The sequence below is a fragment of the Corapipo altera genome, unplaced genomic scaffold, assembly GCF_003945725.1.
Source record: "Corapipo altera isolate COAL_440 unplaced genomic scaffold, ASM394572v1 2b, whole genome shotgun sequence".
Taxonomy (NCBI): Eukaryota; Metazoa; Chordata; class Aves; order Passeriformes; family Pipridae; genus Corapipo; species Corapipo altera.
In genome coordinates this window covers 16,327,643-16,352,520 of record NW_020884874.1, presented here as the reverse complement: position 1 = coordinate 16,352,520, position 24,878 = coordinate 16,327,643, and the positions used below count along the sequence as shown (strand labels likewise).

General features: G+C 40.1%; 2 protein-coding genes across 9 annotated transcripts in view; both read right to left on the bottom strand.

Moving 5' to 3' along the window:
- Positions 1–697: 697 nt before the first annotated feature.
- HINT3 (histidine triad nucleotide binding protein 3) lies at positions 698–7,453 on the bottom strand. Its single transcript, XM_027633821.1, has 5 exons — positions 7,277–7,453; positions 6,700–6,817; positions 5,340–5,409; positions 4,430–4,556; positions 698–2,457 (listed from the first exon to the last, which is right to left on the bottom strand). The coding sequence occupies exons 1-5, from the start codon at positions 7,418–7,420 to the stop codon at positions 2,410–2,412; spliced, it is 507 nt and encodes a 168-aa protein (XP_027489622.1). The 5' UTR covers positions 7,421–7,453; the 3' UTR covers positions 698–2,409.
- Positions 7,454–9,684: 2,231 nt separating this feature from the next.
- The window catches only part of NCOA7 (nuclear receptor coactivator 7), an 89,148-nt gene continuing 73,954 nt past the window's right edge, over positions 9,685–24,878 (bottom strand). For 7 of the 8 annotated variants that reach the window (XM_027631476.1, XM_027631471.1, XM_027631510.1 and 4 more), the window contains 7 exons: positions 24,614–24,782; positions 18,533–18,680; positions 14,744–14,869; positions 14,238–14,390; positions 13,629–13,724; positions 12,883–12,956; positions 9,685–11,959 (listed from right to left, as the gene is read on the bottom strand). In XM_027631476.1, the coding sequence (XP_027487277.1) occupies positions 11,824–11,959; positions 12,883–12,956; positions 13,629–13,724; positions 14,238–14,390; positions 14,744–14,869; positions 18,533–18,680; positions 24,614–24,782 (902 nt within the window). In that variant the 3' untranslated portion in view covers positions 9,685–11,823. Of the gene's footprint in view, positions 11,960–12,882; positions 12,957–13,628; positions 13,725–14,237; positions 14,391–14,743; positions 14,870–17,001; positions 17,761–18,532; positions 18,681–24,613; positions 24,783–24,878 lie in introns of those variants that run through there. The other variant, XM_027631517.1, reaches the window with a different exon arrangement.

Below are 24,878 nucleotides of genomic sequence, written 5' to 3'. Positions count from 1 at the left end.
TGAGACCTGTCTATTGCTATCAGGGATAAGTGAGATTCTCCATCTCACTCATCAGCAAAACTCTGGAAGCTAGAATTATATCCAGATTTTTATCTTTCCAGTCTTATCATCATTTGTGCAACCCTTCTCAAAAGTTAAGATATAAAACTTGACCTTTTTGCTTTTGTGTACATTTGCCAGCATACTGAGTCTGGCTGGGACAGAGGTGACTTTCTTCAGAGCAGCCCATGTTTTGGGTTTGACTGGAACAGTGTTGGTAACACAGCAGTGTTCTGGCGATTGCTGAGCACTGCATGCACAGCATCAAGGCCTTCTCTTTTTTCTGCTCTGCCCTCTCCAGGGGGCAAAAAGCGTGTAGTGGGCACAACCTGCACACCTGACACTGACTGGCCAGCAGGGATATTCTATGTCATATGTCTGCTCAGCAATAAAAGCTGAGGAGAGGGCTTTTTTTTTTGGCAGGGAGGTGGGGGGATTGCTACTGCCCTACTTGTGGGAGGTCATGGGAGGATTACCTTTGCATTGCACACCTTGGCTTTCTTCTTCCAGTTTCCTTCACATATTAAACTGCTTTTATCTCAATCCATGAGTTTTCTCATTTTGCTTTTTCTGTTCTCCCATCCTGCTGGGGTCAAGGGTGAAGAGTGAGGCTATCTAGGGTCAACCCTCCCAGTCAACTATTCCATTACACTGGAAGATCATTCCAAGATTAGCATTTATTCTGTTTATTAATCCTTTTTGACAACAGTTCATGTTGGTACTTTAAATATTACATGTCCCAGTTAAGTACAGTTACATAAATTAATTACAAATCAGAACACATGCACAGTATTAACTCTTGAAAGACCTTAATGTCTGGGTATTTCCCAAAGCTAGAAGCCAGCTCAAACCTCCTCATCTATTGCACAGAAGTAAAGTTCAGTGTCTTTAAGTCACACTTTTCCTACCAAATGTTAGAAACTAAAACCCTAAAGGGCTGCAAATTACATGTAAGTGCCCACTAATAAGAATAACAAGACATTAGGAAGAAGATCTTACAAATAGAGAGGCGTAAACTCTTCCAGGTAGAAAATGCTGTTCTTCAGACTGTTGGGAACTCCCTTAAGTACTGTAAGAATATTACAATACATCGTATCACCAAGGCAACAGGTGCTGGATGCGTGGAAAACACAGAATATTATATTCAGGGAAGCTTGCAGGTGGAACAGACATCATCACCTCAGCTGCATCTAAATGCATCAGGTAAGGGCACTTCGTTAGTTTGACACCAAGACGCGCTCTGTGAACAAAGAAAATCCACTCCATGTTTTCTAGAGTTTTAACTTTCCAAACAGTCTGCCTTATTATGGTATTGAAAAACAAAGTGCTGGCATTCCCAATTAGAGTCATACAGCAATGGCAAATGTTCAGCAGGTTCCTTAAGCAACTCAACAATTGAGTTTTCCAGTTTTGGGCTGAGTCCCTGCTATCCCAAATTCAAATCACATTGCTCTTATGTAAGCCTGCCACACACTTAACTGCACTAAAGACCTGTTTCTACAATGACTTCACTTCAAATCCAAATTCAGCCAAGGCATTAGTAATCTCCAAGGAACTTCCAGCGAGAAAAATATCAGAAAATTTGGATTTTTGTATCTACTGCCATGCAGAAGAGCGATGTATTAAATCCATTCCTCTGAACTCTTCGCTTTTTTTGTAAACATACGATAACTACTTTCAAACATTGTGCATATTAGAGGGAAAAAAACCCGTTTAAGTCCAACATACAACCACTTACACATAAACTACATTCAATGTTATACAGCATTATCACATCTTGGGCACATATTGTATTGACATTTACTATGTCATTGTGATGCAAACAAATCAGGTAACGTTGAAGTGTTTTAGCACCAGAAAGTTAGTAATGGACTTTCAGCAATGCACCTGCTAATAACTAGGCATAACTACCATATCATACAAATGTAGATGGAAACTTAAATGTCTTAATGTTACCTGCAATTCCAGAACAATGCATCCCGAAAATAAAGGCTTGATTCCGCAAGAAATACTCCCTCTGGCACCATGTACATGCTGTTAGTTGTAACTTGTTGCCTTAGCTGCAGTACATTCCACGACTATACCCTGCCTTTCATTAGGAAAAGTTCTTTGCCTGTGTGCAAGTGTGCGTGCGTATATTATGCGTGTATATACACAAATATAAAATTATAATTAAAATACACTGAGCTATTGCGAGGGAAGTATACAGACTGAAGTATCCAAAGGAGAATAAGGTTGGCAGTTACAAAACCTTTGTGCCTTTCCTCATAAGGAACTAAAGCTTTTTTTATCCTGGAATATTATTGGCAACATCAAACTGTGCAACCTTAAATCAGAGCTCAAAGACAAACTGGCTAACGACACAAGTTTTCAGCTGGCAGCATTTTCACTTTGCAGTCTCTCAATCAGCTGTTCAGCCTAGGAGAGAGAGAAAGCAATGTTTTAACTACACCGTGGGCCTCCAGTTTACTGAAAATTCCATTTTAAAAACAGTGACGCTGACAGAGCATTTACTTTGCACTTTTACAGACAGAGCATACAACAGAAGCAGAATACAACAATTGCTTTCAACAGCAGACTCTCACAGTTTCTATCACACTCCCACACGGTGATCAGAAGAGTTAACATAACCTGTGGAAGTCAGAGGATGCTGGAGCAAATAAATGGCAGATCTGTTAAAGCACTGTGAATTTAAAGACCCCAGAAGAAAGCAGTGCTCATAACAACCAAGTGGTGAGACCTGGGATTTGTTGTGAGACGCTCCAGAGCAGAGTGTTGTGAGCTCTCATCACCCAGCAAGCTGCACACCAGCTACATACGACGCTGAGAGGTTGGGGGTGTCCACGTATGTGGTTCCTGTCACGAGATACACATCATTCTTTGGTCCTGTCACTATGCTCATATGTGCTTTTCTCATTATACAGCTTTTCTCACCATATCACATCTAGGGCAGAACTGGGACGGCTGTGTTTTGTACACTAACAGCACCAGCTCACCAAGCCCTCAGAAAGGCTCAGGGCAGGAGGAAGTCGGCCAACAACCGAGCCAAACTGAGCCCACGGGCACTTCTGAAACAGATGAGTTTACTGTCAGTCTTTCCTTTTTTTGACAGTCCTACCGAATTAAACTTTTAATTTGAGCTAGTGCTTGAGGTTTTATTGAGATCTCCAAAGGAACTACATTAAAAGGTGAAAAGTTTAAGTTTGGCGTATTTTAAATACACACAGTAAAAATGCAATCAGCTACTTAGGGTAGGAACTTAACAGGACTTCAGTAGTTACTGTGGGTTTTTTGCAGTAAATGAAGCTACATGAAAGATGGATCAACTGAAAATGAAGTTATCTGAATCCTGATTTGCATTCCGAGACAAGTACTACATTCAAGACACTATAATTAAAAAAACCAAAATCAAACCAAACCCAGCACCAACCCAGGAACATTTTTCAACTTGACAACGAGGCAAAATACCTTTTAAAGTGCATTCATATTGAATAACCAGACTTCATACAGATCTCCCTGAACTAATCCAAGATAATAAGCAGTAAAACTACAAAACTGTACTTATTTTAGGGCCAAATATTTGTAAGATCCTCAACAACACAGCAAATACATCTGCTTTTTTTAAGCTGAGATCTTCAGCAAGGTACCACACTGTGAAGAAGCCAAGTTTCTTCTCTTTTGTAAGAGGCTGTCTATATTCTTTAGATGAGACAGACATTTTTCAGCAACTTTAATTTGGGGCTGTGTAATTATACCAGGATGCTGCAGCTACATCGCAAGGATAGGTGCTTTGCTGTATCAAAGCAGTGAGAGTGAGCTTTAGATCCCAAGAGAGAGATTTTCAAAGTGCTTTAGTCAGTGCCAGTTCAGTTTCACTGCTTATCTCTACTGGCATAAATCAGCAAAAACTGACACAAATCAGTACAAACAATATTTTTGTAAAGCAGACACTTGTTTTAGTCTAAAGACCACAAGATGAACTGATAAATGCAATCATTAGGTGGATATGTTTTCACCTACACTGGATGAACCAGAATATGTACAAAACAGTCCATCACATTTGAATATAACCTTTAAATTAATCTTTTAAATTAAACCCCAAATATTTACAAAGTGTCCACAGAAGCATATCACAGAACCTGAGCTTCACATAAAATCCAGAAGTACTGTACTGTTTGCCTGTACTGGTACTATTACCATTCCCTGTAATAGGTAAAAACCTTAATGTTTATGCTATTATGTTTTTCTCAAGTAGTTCACGCAAAATATACATGATTAAGAATTATAGTAACAACAAAAATCATTGGTCAAAGTTAAAAGGTTAGAAAGACATCACATCTTCAGCTTGCACCTGAAAACCTATCAAAAAGCTCATGTGCATTACACTCACCGTTATAAACCAGTAGGAATTGATTCTGTAATACAGCCTGGATAAGAATCCTAGCTGACTGGCTGGGGCCAGGACATGAAGATGCAAGTGGGATATTGAGCAGAATGGAGGCCAGTGAAAACCCATTCTTGAGAAAAGGAAAAGAAGTAAAAGATATTAGTGATGTTAATTCAGGAAGAAGTAGAACACTGCAGGTTATTTAACATGATAATAGAATTCACAACTCATCCCATTTTTTTTGTACATAAAGGCAAGAACAAAAATATGCCTTTTCATTATATCACAAAAAAAAACTTTTCAAAAACCCATTAACCTCCTCCCTCTCATCTCTGTATTTAAGACACATTTTTTTTAAAAAAAGAAACAAGTATTTAAATGTATCCTATCAAGTTTTCAGCTGGAAAACCAACTATCAATTTTAATCATTTCTCTATACTGTTTAAATTATGTTACGGTTTACTTCAGCCATCAAATGCACTGCCTTAAACTACAGGGTCCAGCACTGAAAGAAATGAATGCAGGTATGACTGAAACACAATGCAGTGCCCTTGAACAGGACAAAGTTATACCTCTCTTCTAGCATCTAGGATTTAGAGCATACTCTCAGCATATAAAGAGAAAGCAGCCTTTTAGGTAAGTTGTTTGAAGTGCCCTCCCTATTCCAAGATATGGTTGTTAAAGAATCTCAGAGCTGGAATGCAATCTGTGCTGGAAGTCTATCAGACAAAAAGTTTATATTCAATGCCAGCATATTCTACTTGAGAAGTCATGCAATAAGTGAACGTAGACCCAATTTCTTCAATAAATCATATTGCAGTTTTTGCCACCGTCTCTGAAATAACAATTTAAAGTTAAGTAAAAGTAAAAGTAAAAAACCATGCTCAGTAGACAGAAGGTTTCCATTACATACCTTACATCATTCAAGTCACTAAAATTATTTTTCTGGAGGACAGATTTTCCAACTTCCATCATTCTCTTCACTGTTAAACACAAATAAATTTGATTTAAAAAAGGATTCTTCAGAATATTAACTTCAACAGACTAATAACATTGAGATTACAAACAAGGATTTTTCAGAATATAAACACTGTAACTACTCCTAATCAAACAAAGACAACCAAGAGAGTGTGTGCAATGACTGACTGGAAAATTGCCACTGTTACCAATTTCCACGTTAGTGATACTTTTAAGTGTGGTATTATTCTAAGGACTTTGGCCAAAGCCATGCTATCATCACATCCTTATTAAAAAAAACCACAACAAATACTGATTGGTCAGAATGATGACGTTTACACTAATTCCAGTGTTGTGCCCCTATACAGGTACAGGACTTTGATCTCCAGGTCCTGTGCAGCCTGGTGTAAGTTTCAGAGACAGTACACAAATTAAAATAAAATTCCTAGTCCTACTTATTACTAGGACAAAATTCCATTACTCTAGCACTAAAAAATGCAGCAACTCTAATAAAAAACTCAACGTAAAAGTCAAAGGAAATTGTCTTCAATCCAAACACATACAAAAGGTTTTTTTCTGGAGAAAATCACCCTATGTTTAGAAGAGAAATACCACTAGTGATGCAAGATTTGCAAAATACCACTGTAACTATTTTCTTGCATCACCTGTAAATTTCCCTAAGATGGAATCTCTTCATGGATGTATGGCTGTAGTTTCTTCTGTTACTCAACACATTTAGCTAGGCATATCTTGTGAAACAAATTCCAGGACAGTGTTTTCCTAAGGATAAAAGAAGCCTGACAACAATAAATCATAGCTTCAGCATTTTAGAATTTTATTTTTTCAAAATTTTTTAAAGTTTATTGGAACAGCATTTCCCTTTTCATCTATCACTCCCTTTTTTCTGAAAAATGTAGCACTTATTTCGAAGTATACATTTTATAAAATTCTTCTGTTAAGTTTTTCATATAATTTAAAATTGCATATATATTTAAAAAAACGCAATGAAACAGCACATAAATGCTTTAATAATAAAGTTGCAGTTCCAACAAAGTGCAGAGGCATCTGTACTCCATGCAAGCATAAGAGATTTCATGCACTAGTGCAGCGTTTTTACAGAATTGCAAAAAAAATGTGCCATTCCAGAACAGCACATGGAAGTTCCCAGGAAGCCTAAGTCCCTACCTATACTCACTTACATCAACTATTTCCGTGTTTACAAATAGTGTTCAAAGGTGTAATTTACTTCAGAACGCACTATTTAAGGCTGTGAAAAATTATTTTCCCTTAGTTTAAACACACACTTAGAGCCTTACCGAGAGGTATGTGCTCTGTCTTCAATGTTTTGCAGTTTCCCATGTGCTTCACAGGCACCACCAGGTAGTGGTGGGGGGCACCAGGTTTCCTATCTCTAAAGCAAACAAGGTCTTCATACTAAAAAAAGGATGTAAACATATTAAATTGATTAGGATAAGGATACTGGCGAAGAGTTGGCAAGAAAGTCCATCCTTCCCATATCAACAACAATACCAAACTAAAAAATCTAAAAATATTTAATGCCGCAGCTGAAGTAACTAACAAAAAACCTTGAGATTTTGGAGCCAGCCTAAAAGCACGATGTTCTGACCTCCTGCAGTCAGGATTCCTCGGTGCCAGCTTCACGGCTGCTGTGCCAACATTTACGGAAGGCACAGTGTTTTCCATCCGATGGATGCTTCACCCCCATGTCCCAGTGTAGGAGCTGACGACCCTCAGGGCTGCCGCGCACCCGCCCCGCCTCTGAACACGACCCCTTCGCCAGGCGGCCGCCCGGCACCGCCCGAGGGAAGGCAGGAGGGAGGTGGGAAGGATGGAAGGATGGAGGCCGCGCTGGCACCGGTGCCCCTCACCCACCTCGCAGGGGAGCAGCGCCGTGCCCGGCTCCTCCCGGCGGGCGATCCTGCAGAACACGCACTTCCCGTCGTAGCCACCGCCGCCATTCCCGGCTTCGCCCCCCTGGGCGGCGGCCGCCGCACCCGCAGCCTCCCCCTCGGCCATGGCCCCGCTCCCGTTCCCGTCCCTCTCCCGCCGCCTCCCGCGGCCGCGCCTGCGCCCCGCCCGCCGAGGGAGGAGCGCCGGTACCCCTGGAGTCACTGGGAACAGGGGCTGCTCTTCCAGGGGGCACGATCCTGAGCTTCCTCGGAGCTCTGCGTCTGGCCTCTAGCCGCACGCCGAGTGACACCTCCGCAGCATCGGCAGAAACGCATGAAGTCTGCTCACCGTGAAGTTTTCACTGAGGGAAAAAAAAAAAAAAAAAGGTACAAACTGGGAGTAAAATCAGGTGATTGCATTCTGAGGTCATTAAAGCCGAATTGCCAGGAATAAAAAATAAAAGAAATCAAATCCACAGTAAAAAGGGCAGATAGAAAGTGCTTATGACAGTGGATCTGTCTCCACTTACTCATCTGAAAGTTTTGTCCAGCAATTCCTTGATCAATACAAAACATGAAAAGTCTTAAGAGAAATTTAGGCATTTTGCCCCTATATTTCAAGATTTATACTAAGCTTACTTAGATTTATATATACGCAAAAATAATCCTAAAATACCAAATCAGCTCTGTTGCAGTCAGGTCAGGGTCACTAGTATAATTCCAGAGATTTTTCCAATTGAGTCTACATTTTTTCTTCTACACCCCTACCAAAGAGGGCTAAAGTCTGATGTTAGTTCTAACTGCATAAACTGACAGCCCTGAAATTGTTGCCTGCTCACAAGAGCTACACTAATTCACAGTCAAAGTGAGATATTTCATAGAATGGTTTGGGTTGGAAGGGACTTTAAAGCTCATCTAGTTCCACATCCCCTCCCCCCAACCCCTGCCATGGGCAGGGGCACCTTCGACTAGAACAGGCTGCTCCAAGCCCCATCCAACCTGGCCTTGAGCACTTCCAGGGACAGGGCATCCATGGCATCTCTGGGCAAGCTTTGCCAGTGCCTCACCACCCTCATCCTATCAACTGCTTCCAAAGCTAACAGAGGTATTTGTAAGTGGTAGTTATCTTTCAATTTCTAAAAATGTTTTCTTAATAACTTGTATTTTAAATTGTTTGCACTGCTGCAGAATCAACTGACCGTGGAATTTCAGTGTTTGTATTCTTCATGCAGCCCAAAAGTCATAAAGTACTCGTCCCACCGATGACAGGATGTAGTGTTTGAAAAGGTAACGAGATGAAAAATTTAGACTGAGATTTTTCAAAAATGCGTATTTTTTTAGGGGCAGCAAGCTGTGCCTGTACAAACAGGACATGGTTAGCTATTCTACCTGAAGCAACTCATTTGCCAGATTCGCCAACCTGCAGAGTGCTGGGCACTCCTTTGCAATGTCTTAACCTGCTCCTTTTCTCTGCTTCAAACAGGCAAATGAAATCTTTAAAATTTACAAATGAGAATTATTCTGCTCTAAAGCCAGATTTGTGCAAAACATCCAATGCAAAACCTGCACTGAAACCAGTACCAAATAAAACACCTGCACTTACCTGAGTAATGACAAGCCTTATTGAGTGCACATTTTCACACCATCCCGAATCAAAAATCTTTATCCAAGTAGCACTAAAGTACATGCTTGATATTGCAAGAACAAGCTTTTGTTTTACCTGAGAGAAAAATTACTAGTGTAATTTTCCAATTACTTTAAGAGAGTTGTTAATGCATTTCCCTCAAAGCAAGGCTCACAGCACACTTGTTCCATTTCACACATAAGCGTAGTTTGTTTTCTCTTAAAGCCACTTCTGTATACAGTAAAAAACAATAAAACCCAAGAAGCAAGTACTTTTAAGACGTTGTATGCCTTTGTCTTGCTTGGGCAGAAATAAAAATACATAAACACTTTGAAAATATGAAAAAGGTGCATACAATAATGATTTACATGGACTTATGACTTCTAGGAACAGGTTGGTCAAAAAAAATGAGGGAATACATGTCATTCCCTACTGCTGAGAGTAGCAGCAAGAACTACTAAGTTAATTGTTTAACTGTTTACTGGTATTTCTTAGCCCTTTGTCAGTCTATCTCCGAGTGAACTCAAAACACAGCTCTCTTTTAGGACATACCATACTACACACACAAAAAAACCCTCAAAGCCCAAACCAACTCAACCAAAAGCTCCAATCTCCTTACCTGTGTTTCTAAAAGATGGTATTGCCGAAATTCTCTTTTTATGAGGAGGCACAGGTATTTGTCAGCATAGCCTGTAACTTAAACTGCATCCTTTCATCTTTAAAATGTTCTAAAGTTTGTGAATAAAAGAGAAAGCAGTTGTAACAAGTTTCTGAATGCATAAATTCCTTTATTGAAAATATTGTGATAGCACTGCATTACATATATTCAATATTCATAGTTCAAGGGTCACAGAATTTTGATTGAACAACACTGTTTTGAATAAGACCACAGCGTTTAGATATGCTCTGACAAGATAATATAATGGAGTAAGTAATAGGTTGCAATAGTGAAATGTATGTAAAATGTTGAACTTAGTTGGTCTAATTTTGGTTGTTGTGGGGGTTTTCTGTTGATTTTTTGGGTTTTTTTAACTATTAAGTAGTCTGCCACCATTTAAAAGAGCAAACAGTGTTAGATATTCTGGGTATCTTCAAAGCATTATGCTGTTAGCAACTTCCAAAATCTTTTAAAGCATTACCAATAAGAACTTTATTTATGGCTGTAGTAGACCAACCATATAGAAAGGGAGTGTGAAAAGTTCACGTGCAGTGTGATACAGGCTTACCATATATAGCACTGGTTTTTTAGACAGTGAAATTTCTGTGCAGGATTAAGATTTAGAAATGCTTTTAAAAAAAAAAACACTTGGCTTTTTTTATTTAATCTATTCAAAAAGGAAAGAGCAGTAACTAAATTGAGTTGTATTACCCAGTTATTAATATTCCAAAATTAGATTGTACTGTTTTAATGCACACTACTGTTTCTAAAACCTGCCTTTCTCAGGACAATGGTGCATTCAAATCTAAGGGCAGGACAGCATCCTAATGTTGGTTAGGCCTGAACTGTGTAAACAAAACCACAACTTAATGGCAAAGCAGAATTCCTTAGCAAACAGTGAAGATTGCCAGTCTTCTCTCACACTCTCCCTTTTTACCAAAATTTTCATTTTGTACTATAGTCTTTTCAGCTTTGGCGGGCAGGGAGTATAATTTCATCTCATTAAAAACAAGCAAGACTATTTAGTTGCCTGTCAAATCCTAAACCACCCTGTTGCTTCAAGGGCCTTTTTTTTGGGAAAAGAAATATTGTATGTAATTACTAAGAAAACAAGTTTTACACTAACGTGACCTGGCCTGCAAGGAAAAGAACATTCTTCTCTAAATCTCCATTGTATCTTCTCCTTAACAAATTCTTAAATTTATAGAGAAATGCTCATAAAAGCACAGTGAGAGGCTTATTTTGAATCATTTGGTGGTTACACAGAAAAACAATTCTCTCTTAAAAATGTCTTTTGTAAACAGTCAAATAATACTAGGGCAGATGCTCAGAGCATGCTGTCCCAATTCTGTGGATTGCAACAGAGCCGATACAGTCTACACCACGTGGCACTTTGCCCAGTGTCTCCATACTGCCAAAATAATAATCTATTACCAGGAATGTGACAGTAGAGTTAATAAGAAGCACTATCCACCTTCTCCCTCATTTCAGGAAAAGAAAATGAAACAGAATTATGCACTCAAGTGTTTCTGCCAGAAAAACAAACCCTCTAATTAGGGTATAATGAAAACAAAATCTCATTTACAAAATAAAAATATAAAAATTAACTTCAAAAATCAAATAAATTGATTCAAAATAAATGTCAATGCTTAAGAAACCTACCTCAAGAGCAACTATTTATCAAAATGAGATTTGAAACATTGAAAGAAAAAATCGTAACTAATATATTCACAAAAAAATCTGCTATACAGTAACAATAAATAAAATTATTTTAAAAACATGTTCCCTTAAGTGCTGTGTACACCTGTTTCTGACTCTTTTCCATGGCAAACAGTATGCTGTAGATTTTGGTAGAGTAACCTTTTATTTTTGGTCAGCATTTGTATGTTGAACATAAATACACATGGAATGTACTAGATAGTTACAGTTTTCCCAAAGGATTTTTTTCACAGTTACATAAAAAGTTTTCAACTTATACACCATGAATGTTTTCATAAGCATCATATCTTCAAGGGAGGCGTGTTGGAAGAGGCAGTAAAAAACACTTCAGAGTGATCTCTTACTGTTCTGTCTCTTGCTGCCTCTCAAAACCAATTCTTTTATTCTTGGGTTGTTTGGTTGGGTTTTTTTGCGTAGTCATGCTCTGGTACAAACTTGAGGAAAAAGCGTGTAACATTGTGAGGCAGCCTGCACCTTCTAGTTAGCTTTTAAGTGCCTAATGGATCCAGTCCTTAAGGCAGTCAGTATTTCACTCAAATGTCCATACTTCTACGTCCTGTATTATGAAATCTTCTTTCTTAGTTAAGATGTCATTATTGAAGGTGCTGCAGGAATTGCTTCGCCCATGATACAAATCTGCATCTAACCATAAGCCAAACCGGCCACTAAAAAGGAAACACACAACAAATCTTTAGTTATTTATAATAGTAAAAATACTGAAAGCTGTAAAAACAATCAAAGAAACAATATGGAGAAATCTAGGTAGTTCTGAGGATCTCTTAGACCAAACTTGAAGAGCTCAGTCATGGCAAACCACTCACCAGGAAGCCTGCGGAGCAGTCCCCTTGCTTTGTTTGCACCAGTGAGTGGAGCAGTGCACAGGGCCTTGAGAGGGCCCACAGCCCCTCGAGCCATTTGACTGTTTGCACTGCCAGCTATGGCTCACACCAGGGCATGGATGCTGGGGTTCCTCCCCTGGCTGCCTGGATGTGGACACAGCCCCTTTTGGTTAGGAGGAGGAGGCAGGGAGTTTATGTACTCCCGATGCAAACCATGCCCAGAGGTACCATGGTACAACCTGCAGTAGGCTTTAGTTAGTCACAGAGCCCTAGCCCTTGATTTCGTACCCACTGACCTCTCTCAAACTCACGACCTGACTACGCACTGTCTGTATCCTTGCTCTCTGGATCAACAGAATAATGACAACTTAATAAGGACGATGTGATAAACCTTAGAAGCTGATGGCAAAATTGCCATATTAAAGATTATCTTCAACCCTCTTCAGCAAGAGATGTATCTACCCAAAACATCTGGATGTATTTCTAGCTAAAAAAATACCCAACGAAAAAACAACACTGCAACAAACCCTACTTGGCTAACATCAGTCACTCTCTTTAAGCAAATGAAATTGCTCTTAGTCTGTAACAGAAATCAGATTGCTGAGGTATCTGCACTACACAGACTACATACTTTTTACTGCTAAAAGTTCAGACACTTGACTGCTAAGTTTGTCTTACATCTACCATTGCCCCTATTCTCATTTAAAATAAAGTTGGCCACATGATTTGAAAACCAAACATTCACTCACCCGCCACCTCCAAGCTCCAGGGAGCTAGTATCTCCATTGATAAAGTAGGTATTCTCTCCACTCCATTTGAATACCTGAAGAGGGGGAAAAAAACCCAGATATATTTGGACTGTGAAGATTCTTGTGCTCTCAAACTCTTAGGTACCTACTCTTAGCAGGTATTTTATGGTGTAGTCATCTTTTATTTTACTTTTTTCTTGAAAGGGGAAGAGGTAATAGGTAGAAAGTAAAGGATCAATATATATTTAAAACTATGAACAAGGCATACTAATCCTTCTCTTAAATTCTGCCTCCCTCTCTAAAGCAACAGGTATTCTGTTAAAAAGGAACAATGTGTTCAATATGAAAAAAATGCATGAGCCATAAGCATTAAGGGGTATTTCAGTATCACTCTTATCTCTAGTTTGTTGCCACTGTGATTCTAAGCACACATAAAATTATACCCTATTGTTGATATCACTGCCTTCCACAGTGTCTTTGACAGTCCACTCCTTAATTCCTCTCTGCTTCCACCTTCAATCCACTTAAAACCCTCTCCTCCTCACCATAATAGATTGTCTTCTCAGCACTTAAATTAATTATAGCCACTTTTGCTTAAAGCATTGCATTGAAGCAATGAATGTAACTGCATTTATCAACAGCTGGCACATCTTCTAAACTCAAATATGCTGTCTTCATAAGAATCTCATAAATGTTTCAAAAGGGGAACCCAAAAATTTCATTTGAGAAAGTGAACATCCAGTTACCTTGAAATGTGGACTGAATGTGTAGAGGAATGTTTCACCAGTGCCATAGTAGTGGTCACTAAACTTGAAGGGATGTGTAGCGTATGCTCCAAATATCTGTTGGAATAAAATGATTAAACTACTTTTGTGGACAGTGCAAAATTAAAGTGAAAAAAACTCAAACATTTTAAAAATACTTTCTAAGAACAACTGAGCATGTTAGAAGAACCAACTAGTAAAGTACACCAGATAAGCAAGTACTCCTCCAAATCTTTTGTATCTTGCAAGTTAAAAGCCAGATGACAACAATGGCAACACGACTGCCACCTCTAGGAGCTACTGAAGAATGAGACCTCCACAGAGACATTGTTTGTGACAGCTCCTTAACTAAGATACCTAAGGAAGATACTACCAAAGGCACTATTGCACTCATTGCAATTCTAAAGCTTTTATTAGTGCTGAAGTACTTTCCTTCTGTGAGTTTAGTTTAGGCAGTAGAAAATACAAAAGAAAACACCAATGTCTTATTTTGGTATGATGTCACTTCATGGTATGACTAGCATTTCATAATGGTTGCTTTTCATAATGTTGCCCTTTCAGTCCAACCCCTGCAGAACAAGCACTCCTTACCTGGTTGTCCATATCTTTGATGACAAGGAGAACAGGACTGTCAAGAGATGCTGATTTACGGTACAGAGTCTTCAAGCTAGTCCCATGCTCCAGTGTGCTGTATGCGAGGCGCCATGGATATCCCTGCACTCGTGCGGGCAAGCGCCGGGCAAGCTGGGCAACGAATAGGGGGAAATGGTTACACAATCAACAGGTTGGCTCACAGATGGTGCCCCAGGCTATTCCCTTTCCGCAGGGGCTTTCAAATCAAAAAATGGCTGCCAAGGGAGCAGCAGCTTAACATCTCTGCCACATGGCCATGTAATCGGAGCCCAACTGCCTGCATTCTCATCACTTGTTGAAAGCATTGAAAATGTTGCCAGTCCTTGAGATCACGGTTCAAAAATAAGCTCTCCAGGTGATCCAGTGCTGCAGCAAACTGGACTTTGCCTCCAGCAGGCACAATGTCCCACACTCAGAGACAGCACCGCATCTAACAAGGAAACTTGAGGAATTTTTAGCCATACCTGCTCTATGTGCATGTTCTCCAGGAGAGCACTGTGATGCTTTAAGATAGGCAAAGTATCATCATCCTCTTCTTCATAGTAACTGCAAACACTCTTTCGTCGTTTGGCTTCTTCTACAGTTATGATCTAAGGCAAGAGAACAAGTGTCCAGCCTAAAGCATAGCTCTTACACTGTCAATCCTCTGTTGAAACAAATTAATCTAAAACTTACTCCTCAGGTGTCACACTGTGTGGAGCAAAACCACCATATGGGATAGTTATGTCAAGCACAGGCAGCCTTAACCAAATGGGGAACATCTTAACTGGCAAAGTGCCTTTTTGACAGAACAACAGTCAAGGTCTTCATAAAATACATTCTTACTTGGAGGTGATCAAACAGCTCTTTGGAAACTTCTATCTACTCCTTTGCTGAGAAAGACGGGGCAAACTCTGAACCCCACATGGCATGAGGAGCAAACAGGATCCCAAGCGTGGCACGGAGTAGGAGCTCCCAGGCTGGCAGCACCCATGGTACCCAGAGCTCACTGCAGAGAGGAGGACACCACCTTAACCCCCGGTGGCAGCAGTCCAAGTGTCCTGGATCCCAACAAGCTGCTGCTGGGGTGTTCAGCCTTCCGTCTAGCAGAGGGCACAACACCTGGCACAGCTTAAAAGCTGCCGTCAGAGGAGCTCAGGGTGCTCTGCGAGTGACAGGAGCCTCAACTCCACACAGCAGTGGGAGGTGGGATGAGGCCTGTTGTACCCAGCAGCGGGGCTTTACCTGGGGCCTGGTGCCACTATGGCACATAGGAAGCAACAGCAAGAGCTCAGAGATGGAGCTGATGAGAAAGAAAAGTGGAAGCAAGGAGGCCTAGCTACAAAATAAACAGGAAACCTTAAACCGTCTTTTCCTTCCATGAGCCACAGAAGAGCAGGAAGCACAAGATGTGGCTGCAGAGTACACTGCTATGCCCCTCCCTGCCAATAAGGCTTCCAAGCAGCTTTCATGTTACATATGGATCAAGTTTTGCATAACTATTCTGCACCTTTATGATCACTGCTTGAACTTGCCTGAGGTCCTTCACACACCTGCCCCCCAGGCAAGAAAGCAAATGCACTGGACTGACTCCAGGTGCGGATTTAACCATACTGCAAAGCACAGAAGGGGGTTTTCATGACGACCAGGACCGGTGAGGAGTTCACAAAGCCTGTCACAAAACCTGTCAGTCACACCTAGCATCCCTGGTGGGATGTGAGCAATACATACACTGCATGTCCAGCCCACATTCACCTGCAGATGCCTGGAGCCAAGCAGGGCACCCAGGCATTGGCACTCCAATGCACAAAGCAGGGTTAGGAAGAGAGAAGGATCACAGGGAAAAATCCATCCTGCACAACTAATGCTGTTATGTGACCCTGCACCCTGAGGGGTTACAGGTATTCCTGACTGCAATACTGCAAGAGGTGTACAGCCTTATCCTGCCCCTCCAGCCCAGTCCTAGGTCTTCTGAGACAGCAGAGAATCCTTTGCTGGAAAATTTTTCATATGGTAAATTTCAGGGAAGGTTTGCGCTGGAAAATTAGGATAATTTAAAAAAAACCCCAAACCCAAACCACCACAACAAACTGTTAAAAGAAAATGGGTTTTCTCCTTTTATCTTTGTTCTTTTTTCACTTTTTGAATGGTTTGCCTTTCCTCCTCATCTCCCAGATCATTATTTTATCTTTTTTTTTTTAATTAACACATTTTTTTTTAATTTTCACCTTAAATCAAAAGTACACAGCTCCACTTTTGAAGACTATCTTTTAGGAATAGTCTCCCACCAGGAGTAGGGGAAAAGTATCACAGTAAATCAACCAGCAACAGGTACCTGTAGCAAAACATGACTAAATTCAAAGACAGGCAACCATAGAAAACCTATTAACAGTTTTAAATTGCAAATTGACTCCAGAGACCAGCAAGCCCCTCCTCTTCTCTGCATGGGTACCTACTCAGTCTCTAACCAAACTGCATATCTGAATGAAGTTTAGACAACAACTGCTAAAAGAGGGATCTGCAAGATCAGATATTTAAAGACCACACAAAAGCAAAAATGGATGAAACTAATCAACCACTACAGAAACTGGATCTACAAAATCTTTCAAAGATTTTAGAAGTCTGAGAAAGCAGCTACCTGAGGTGGAAATGCCCCCCCATGTGAGTACAGAGCACATTTATTACTAGGACAGAAGTGCTGTCATCAGATCTACACTGCTCAAACAGGGACAGTTCAACATACCTCCACAAAAGGTTCCTCCTGGTCAGGTCTGGCATAGTAAAGAATTCGAATATTCAAAGGCATTTGTCTCTGTTTCATCATCTAGCAGTTTATTTTGCAGTATCCACCACTCTATCCCTGCTCTAGTGGCAAGAGTTCTAACCCACAAGCACGATAGACAGCTACTGGCCATGGCATGCTGTGATAAAATTGCTTATATGCTTCTCTACAATTACACTTTCTGTTTCCCCGCAAGGGAGAGTGAAACTTTCACAGTCATCATGCCCAAATTTGGACTTTATTCAACAGAGGTTTCCTGGCAGACCTACTTTAAATTGGTAAAGCCTGAATATATTACAAGTAAAAGAAACACACCTTTAGAAGCAGTTTCCAGTTCCCAATACATATTTAAATAAAACAATGAGAGACAAGCTCCTAGTGTGGCCAGATCTCTCCCACCTCTATTCTTTGGATCACTGGCTCTCCTCCTTCATTTTGGTTTTATGAAAATGGCATGCAAATAACTGAACAGTGAAATCTAGTGCAATGTATGACTGCCCTCAGCTCTGGGAAAACAAGAAAGGCTTTTTTCCCCCATCTTGCAGTTCACAAAGCACCAACATTAAGAAACTACAAAAGTGTAAAAATATAAACTATTTGGGATTTAGAGGTTGCTACATTGCAAATGACAAGTCCCACTCTCAAGCTCCATTTTTGAACAGTATAACGCACTTTGAAGATAAAAATGCTCAAAAAAAAGGCAGTAGAATTTAAAGAAAACAAGTTTAAGACATATAAGCAGATCACTTTTTAAATCACCATAAAGATATTTCCCACTTTGGGAATTATCTGTCTTTTTAAATTTATCCCATATCCTTAGCACAGCAAGTGTTTGAGCATTCAGAAATATAATTTTAAAAATGTGTTCAAGCTTATTTCCCTTAGAAACTAGGCTTTGTATGCAGAAGAAACAGATAGATAACAAGCACATGCATGCCAAGTGGTTAAAACAGATTGCCAAAGACCTCTCATGAAAAGCCCAAAGTCCAAGGATAAAACTTATCCATCTTAGAGTCAATATTCAAACAGTATTGCTGTGTGCACCCAAGAAGCAAGGATCTGGCACATCACCACATTTGCGTTTCAACCAGGACACAGGAGTCTGTGTTGATGTTTACACGCATATATACATTCTAAGGTTTTATTTGTAGAATATAAATACAATAAGAATTTAGCAATGCTAACAATATACACCCGTATAGCTTTGCAAATGACTAACATCACATGATCAAAATATTTACACAATTTCTGGCTTCACACCACACAGCTCCCAGTTGTTTACCTGCTCTTTCTAGAGAGAGAAGAAAAGAGGACTGAAGGAATAGGAGTACATTTGTGAGACAGATAAAAGTCTTGAAGAGACCTCTATGTGAAGCAGAAACTGTTATAAAGAAACACCATAAAAATCCTCAAAAGAACAACTGCTAAGATTCTTAACAGAGAATGCACACTTGATATGCATGTGCTTCATGTAAAGGCAGAAAGCACTCACCTCCCAGCTTTTAGAAGTGGGCTCACTGAAGAAGTTGTCTATCATGTCAAGTTCCTCCTTTTCTACCACGACAAAACCTTGTTCTTTGGCATCTTTCCCATATATTTCTGGTGACCACTGAACAAAAAATGTGTATAAGTGATCCACCCTATGAAGAAAAGAGGAGGAGACAACCATTAATCAGTGGTCCCTGAACATAACACTGTCACTTAGGACAGAGGGCTTGCCCAATGACAAAGCAGGGACAAACACACAAATAGGATACCCGTGTACCTCCACCCTCACATATCACACAAAGCAACAGCTCCCCCCACCTGGCAGCCTGAAACATTTGAAGGTTGCTCTGCTTTCACTCCCCTCAATGTACTTTACTTATTTAGTCTGACCTCCAGGATAAAACAAGCCATGAGATCACCAGTAAAGTCTACACCACATTTCTAGCTGCCCTTTAAAAGTTATAGAGGCTAATCACAAAACAATCTTCATTCTGATAGCATTATGAAAATAAGCTGTTACCAACAGCTTTGCTAATGATATTATACCAGGAGTACATGCTCTTCCATAAATGTAGTCAGCTCTCAGCCACTGTTTTTAAAGAAATGGTCCTTGACAACATCCATAACAAAACATGAAACAATTTCTGAATAAGGAATTTATGTAATATGTTAAAGTTAAAATGAACACATGCAATTTCAAACAGGAATATGATAATGGATCCACTATACAAGAAGTTGAATTGCCAGCAAAAAAATAAAGCACACGGTAAAGAGGGCAGATAGAAAGATAATAAGTGCTTATGGCACTGGATCTGTCTCCACTTACTCATCTGAAAGTTTTGTCCAGCAATTCCTTGATCAATACAAAACATGAAAAGTCTTAAGAGAAATTTAGGCATTTTGCCCCTATATTTCAAGATTTATATTAAGATTATTTAGATTTATATATACACAAAAATTATCTTAAAATACCAACTCAGCTCTGTTGCAGTCAGTTCAGGGTCACTAGTATAATTCCAGTGATTTTTCCAATTGAGCCTATGTTTTTTCTTCTATACCCCTACCAAAGAGGGCTAAAGTTTGATGTTAGTTCTAACTGCATAAACTGACAGCCCTGAAATTGTTGCCTGCTCACGACAATTACACTAATTCACAGTCAAAGTAAGATATTTCACAGAATCATAGAATAGTTTGGGTTGGAAGGAACCTCAAAAATCATGCAGTTCCAACCCTCCTGCCATGGGCAGGGACACCTTCGACTAGACCAGGCTGCTCCAAGCCCCATCCAACCTGGCCTTGAGCACTTCCAGGGACATGGCATCCACAACCTCTCTAGGAAACCTGTTTCAGTTTGACCACCCTCACAGTAAAGAATATCTAATCTAAACTTACCCTCTTTCAGTTTAAAGGTATTTACCCTTATTCTATCACTACAAGCCCTTGTAAGAAGTCCCTCTCCTGTTCTCTTTTAAGCCCCCTTTTTGTACTGGGAGGCTGATGTAAGGTCTCCTCAGAGCCTTCTTTTCTCCAGGCTGAACAACCCCAACTCTTTCAGCCCATCTTCATAGGAGAGGTGCTCCAGCCCTCTGATTTGGATGTCTGGAGGGGCTTCAATCACTTTCGCCTCAAGATATTTCACTCCAATTTCCACTCCCCTCAAAAAGAGTAAAGGATTTGCTTTGCTTCATCATGGAAATGCCCTCTTAATAAGAGAAAAAGAAACAAATTACCATTGCCATATTTTTATCCTCTCCTTTGCACATTCACAAATGCTTTTGTGGTGCATGGCTAGGAGATGTTCTAGCAGAATTTAAATTTGTTATTAAATAGTAACTGTACCTGTGAAACATTTTTAATATATATAATAAATACAGTTTTAGTACAATTATCCTACATTTTTTGAACACCCAACACTAGTTCCTGAGTTATCAGCAGCCTCCCTTCATCAAGAACAAATAAGGTAGTTAATGCTGATATGGAAGTAAAAAAATTTAGCTGCTGCTCATTCCTCCACAGAAACACAGACACAAAAGAGATCAGGGTACTACTGTGCAAACAATCGGTCTCTGGGATAGTTCTCACCAACAGTTGCCTGGAAAAAGCTAAAAGAGGGTCACATCCCCATTGTGAAGGGTTCCCTCTTCTTTGTGAGAAGCCATGTGATTGCTTACATGTTTGCACCGATCTAAAACCAGTGAACTATGGAAGGCTCTTCTAAAAGTCGTATCATCTCATTTCAGTCAAGACCTTATTTTCTTCTAACTGCACAAGTTTCCCACATCAATAGGTGCCACTCAGCATGCCCTGTTCCCTTCACTTGCTCGCAGAGGCTTCAGAAAGAGCAGTATGATCATCTCTTTGCTAACTAATGTGAGTTTTAACTGAAAGAGACATTTAACTTGAGCACTGTGTATTTTATGTACAGCAGTTCTACTCTGGAAAGCTAACTACTTAATTCCTACAAATCCCTAAGAATGAACAATAAAATTAATGGTTGCTGCTGTCTGGCTAAGATCAGTTTTAAAGCACATTCATGCAGGTGGGTGGAGGAGAGCAGCATACTCTGATCTCAGAATCGCAGAACATATTTAGGTTGTAAGGCACCTCTGGAGATCATCTAGGCCAGTTCCTGTTTATAGCAGAGCTAACTTCCAGGTTAGAGGAGGCTGCACATTCTTGTCCATTTGCAGTTGTGAAAATCTCCAACAGCGATTCTACAACCTCTCCATGCAACCTGTTCCATGCATAGTGAGTCTCATGGGGTTTTTTTCTCTTCTATCTAATCAGTTTCGTCTGAGGCATGCAGCATGTGATCTGAGAAGGATCTGGTGTCATCCTACTTTTTCTTGTCCCCTCCCCTCCTTTTTTTAACCATATGTCTAAAAGGAAGAGGGCATTAACCACCACCCAAGTTGTTTGGTTGTTCTTCCTTACGTGAGCCTGCAAGAAACAAAATTTTTGTTACTGACATAGGGTTTGCTGTCAACCTCCCCAAATCCTTTTCTGCAGAGCTACTCCCCAGGCCACCTGTCCCCAGACCGTACTGCTGCAGGCACTGCTCCACCCCAGGTGCACACTTTGCATTTGCCCTTTCCAAACTTCCTGATGTTTCTGTCAGCCCATTCGTCCGTGTTGAGGTCCCTCTGAACAGCAGCCCTGCCCTCTAACATATGAACACTCTCCAAATTTGGCATCATGCCCCAAAATGGCAAAGGTGTGGTCTGTCTCAATGTCCATGTCACTGATGAAGGCATTAAACAGTATCAGTCCCCAAGAAATACCACCTGCACCTGGCTGTCACTCAGACTAGATACCAACCCTTCAAGCCCAATGGTCCAGTCAGTTTTTCAACCACCTGGTAGTCTACCCATCCAGGTCACATCTTGCCAATTTGACTATAACAATACTGAGTGTGTTGAAAGCCTTACTAATGCCATGGTAAAGCAACAATCCCTTGCTCTCTCCTTGCTCAGACAGCTAGCCATCTTAAATGGAAAATATATCTGGTTGGTAGAAAAATAATTTGCCCTTGGTAAATCTGTGACAGCTGATCCTGATCACTTCTTGCCCTCTGTGTGCTTGGAAATGATGTATGTAAGGACTTGCTTCCCAGGGACTGAGGTGAAGCTGACTGCTCTGTGCTCCCACAGATCCTCCTCCATTTTTCTGACAACGGTTGCAGCATTTCTGTTTCCAGTTATTAAGGATTGCTCCCAGTGATCATAACCTTTCAAAAGATGATAGAAAGCAGCCCAACTTCCTCAGTATACTCCGAACATTACCTGTCAGGCCCCACGGACCTGTATATGCTCAGTTTATATAAAAAGTACATAACTAAGTTTTCCTCTACAATGGACAGTTGATAAATAAATCCAGACACTCCAGATTTAAGAAGCAGCAGCATAAAACAGAAATAGGTGATTGTAGAAGTGATGCCATTCTGAAAATGGATGCTCTGCTAATAAAATTGTAACATTATGCTATGTAAAATGCTATTATATTATATAAAATTATGGTATTTTCAAGCTACCAAATTGAAAAAAATTGGAGCCAATTTTTAAATTGAAAAACCACTGCTTGAGGAGCTCTCTTACAGCCAACTTGACAGCTGTGAGGAAATTTGTTCTAGAACTCAGCAGCTGTTTTGGTGATCATATGCTTATGAGTGTGTCATGCACTAACAGAGAAACATCAATAAAACACAAAGCACTTGGAAAGAAACAACTTCAAAAACCTGAAGTTAATCACTCCAGAAAGAAAATATTCAAAAGGCTCTAAATCCAACCACAGCTCCTGGCCTAGAAAAAGGAATTAATTCAGAGGAGTCCTGTGACTGTATTATAAACGTGCCTGCCTAGATGACGATCCTTCACAAATTTTATGAGGGTTGAGGTATCATAAGCCCTCATATGCTTTTACCAACTTATACAGACTTCAATGAGTCCTCCTTATAAGACATTAAGCTACAGGTACAAACAGGTTTCCATAGGTTTCATCTATATAGTTTGATATCTTATTATGAGTAGACTAGGAGTATTCTCCTTGTAGGAGGCTAATTCAAAAGGATTCTAAATCTTTTATGCTACCTGTTCCATTAACAGGAACATGGAAGAATGATCCTTCAGCATCTGGACCATCTTAATCATTGCCCCTTTATGCAAAGCCCTGTGTAAGTGCATGGAAGCATCCTGTAGGTATTGATTCCAGCCAGTTGTGCTGCAAGTTCTTTCAGGTCTCAGCTTCAACCATGTTAAATACAAACTAACACGAGTCACAATCAAGCAATATCTTGCTATACAAAAGGAAACCCCACAGAAACAGTAACAAAAACCAAACCAAAATTTACCATCTCCCCAAACCAAATCTAACAAAGACTGAAAAAGAGAAGCAAGGCTCAATTCCTGTTATTTTTCCTCCTTGAAAATCTACCTCCTTTCAAGAAATAAACTTTAAAAAAAAAGCAGGTATCCTCTCAGCAGCATGATCTCAGTGCAGTCTTTTACATGAACTTCAGTACAAATTTTACATTCATAAACCAAACCTGTCTGCCAAATTTATACTATGGGAAAATCAAAGAGATTTACTTCTTAACTGATGAACTAGTCAATGCTATTATGCACAAGCTATTATTTACAAACAAAGAAATTCTGCATTACTATCTCTGTCCCAGTGCAAGGCGTTTTCTTCTGCAAGACATTGAGGAAATCTGTGTCCTAATTACTGAGCTACTACTACTCAAAATCCACTAGGGTGGGAAATCTACCTACCATTTAAACATAAATCCCTGTAGTAAGAGCACACATAGACTTACCCCCTAATACTGTAAGCTATACCCATTGCAGGACTTCTCAGCAAAAGAATCAGCTTCTGTATTTGTGTCCAAAAGCATGGGTTTCTCTCTGCTCAGCTGACCTGTCATGAAGCTGCCCTAGCCTGAGTAACCTGTATATAAGGGAACTCAAGACACCCACTACCCCCTTTACATGCTAAGGTGAGCACTCCTGTGATCAAACAGGCAGCACAAAGGAGTCCTGTAGTGACTGATTAACTCAGCCACACTGTGCAGGTCACAGGGGGATGTGTGCCGGGACACACTTGGCGCCCTGGAAGCCATGCAGGAAGAGAGAACACCTACAACAGTCACAAAAGGCAAATGAAACTTAAGATTTAGTGACAGCTTTTATAAAGAATATCAGCCTTGAAGTATTCTCTCTGTATTAATAATGTAATTAAAAGCAAATCAGAGGAAGCTTTAACTTACGCTGTGATTACAGACATGCAGACCAATTTCTTCACAATCTCTCTCCAAGTTTGGACTGTTAGTTTGTTTTGGTGTTTCTGTTTTGTTTTGTGTGGCACCTGAACCTTTCTTCCTTCCCACTGGGAGCCATGTTAGACCAGCAACAAACATTGCTTTGTTTCTGGCATGCAATGAAATGAGGGCACCCCTCTCCTACTCTCAGCATCCCTGCTGCATTTCACACCTCAGACCACATAAGGAAGATCAGATTCAACTCGAGAAAGCACTACACATTTAAACAGTAACAGAAAATCATGTTTTTGTGCTAAGAGGACTGCAGCTTACCTTTCCCGAGGAACAGCAAACCAGTACTCTGGTTGCTTTATCTTCTTACTGTACTGCTGAGACACGGTGGTGTTCTGAGACACAAAGGACTTTCTCATGGGCTTGCCTACTTTAATGCACAGAAACATTGGAGGAGTCTTGCTCTTCTCCTCTTTTGAAGGAAGCATATCTGAATAAGACACAAAAGAAACAGGCTGCTTACAGGAAAAGTACAAAAACTGTGGCTGATAAAACACTGTGACAAAGATTAATAATCTTGTGCAAA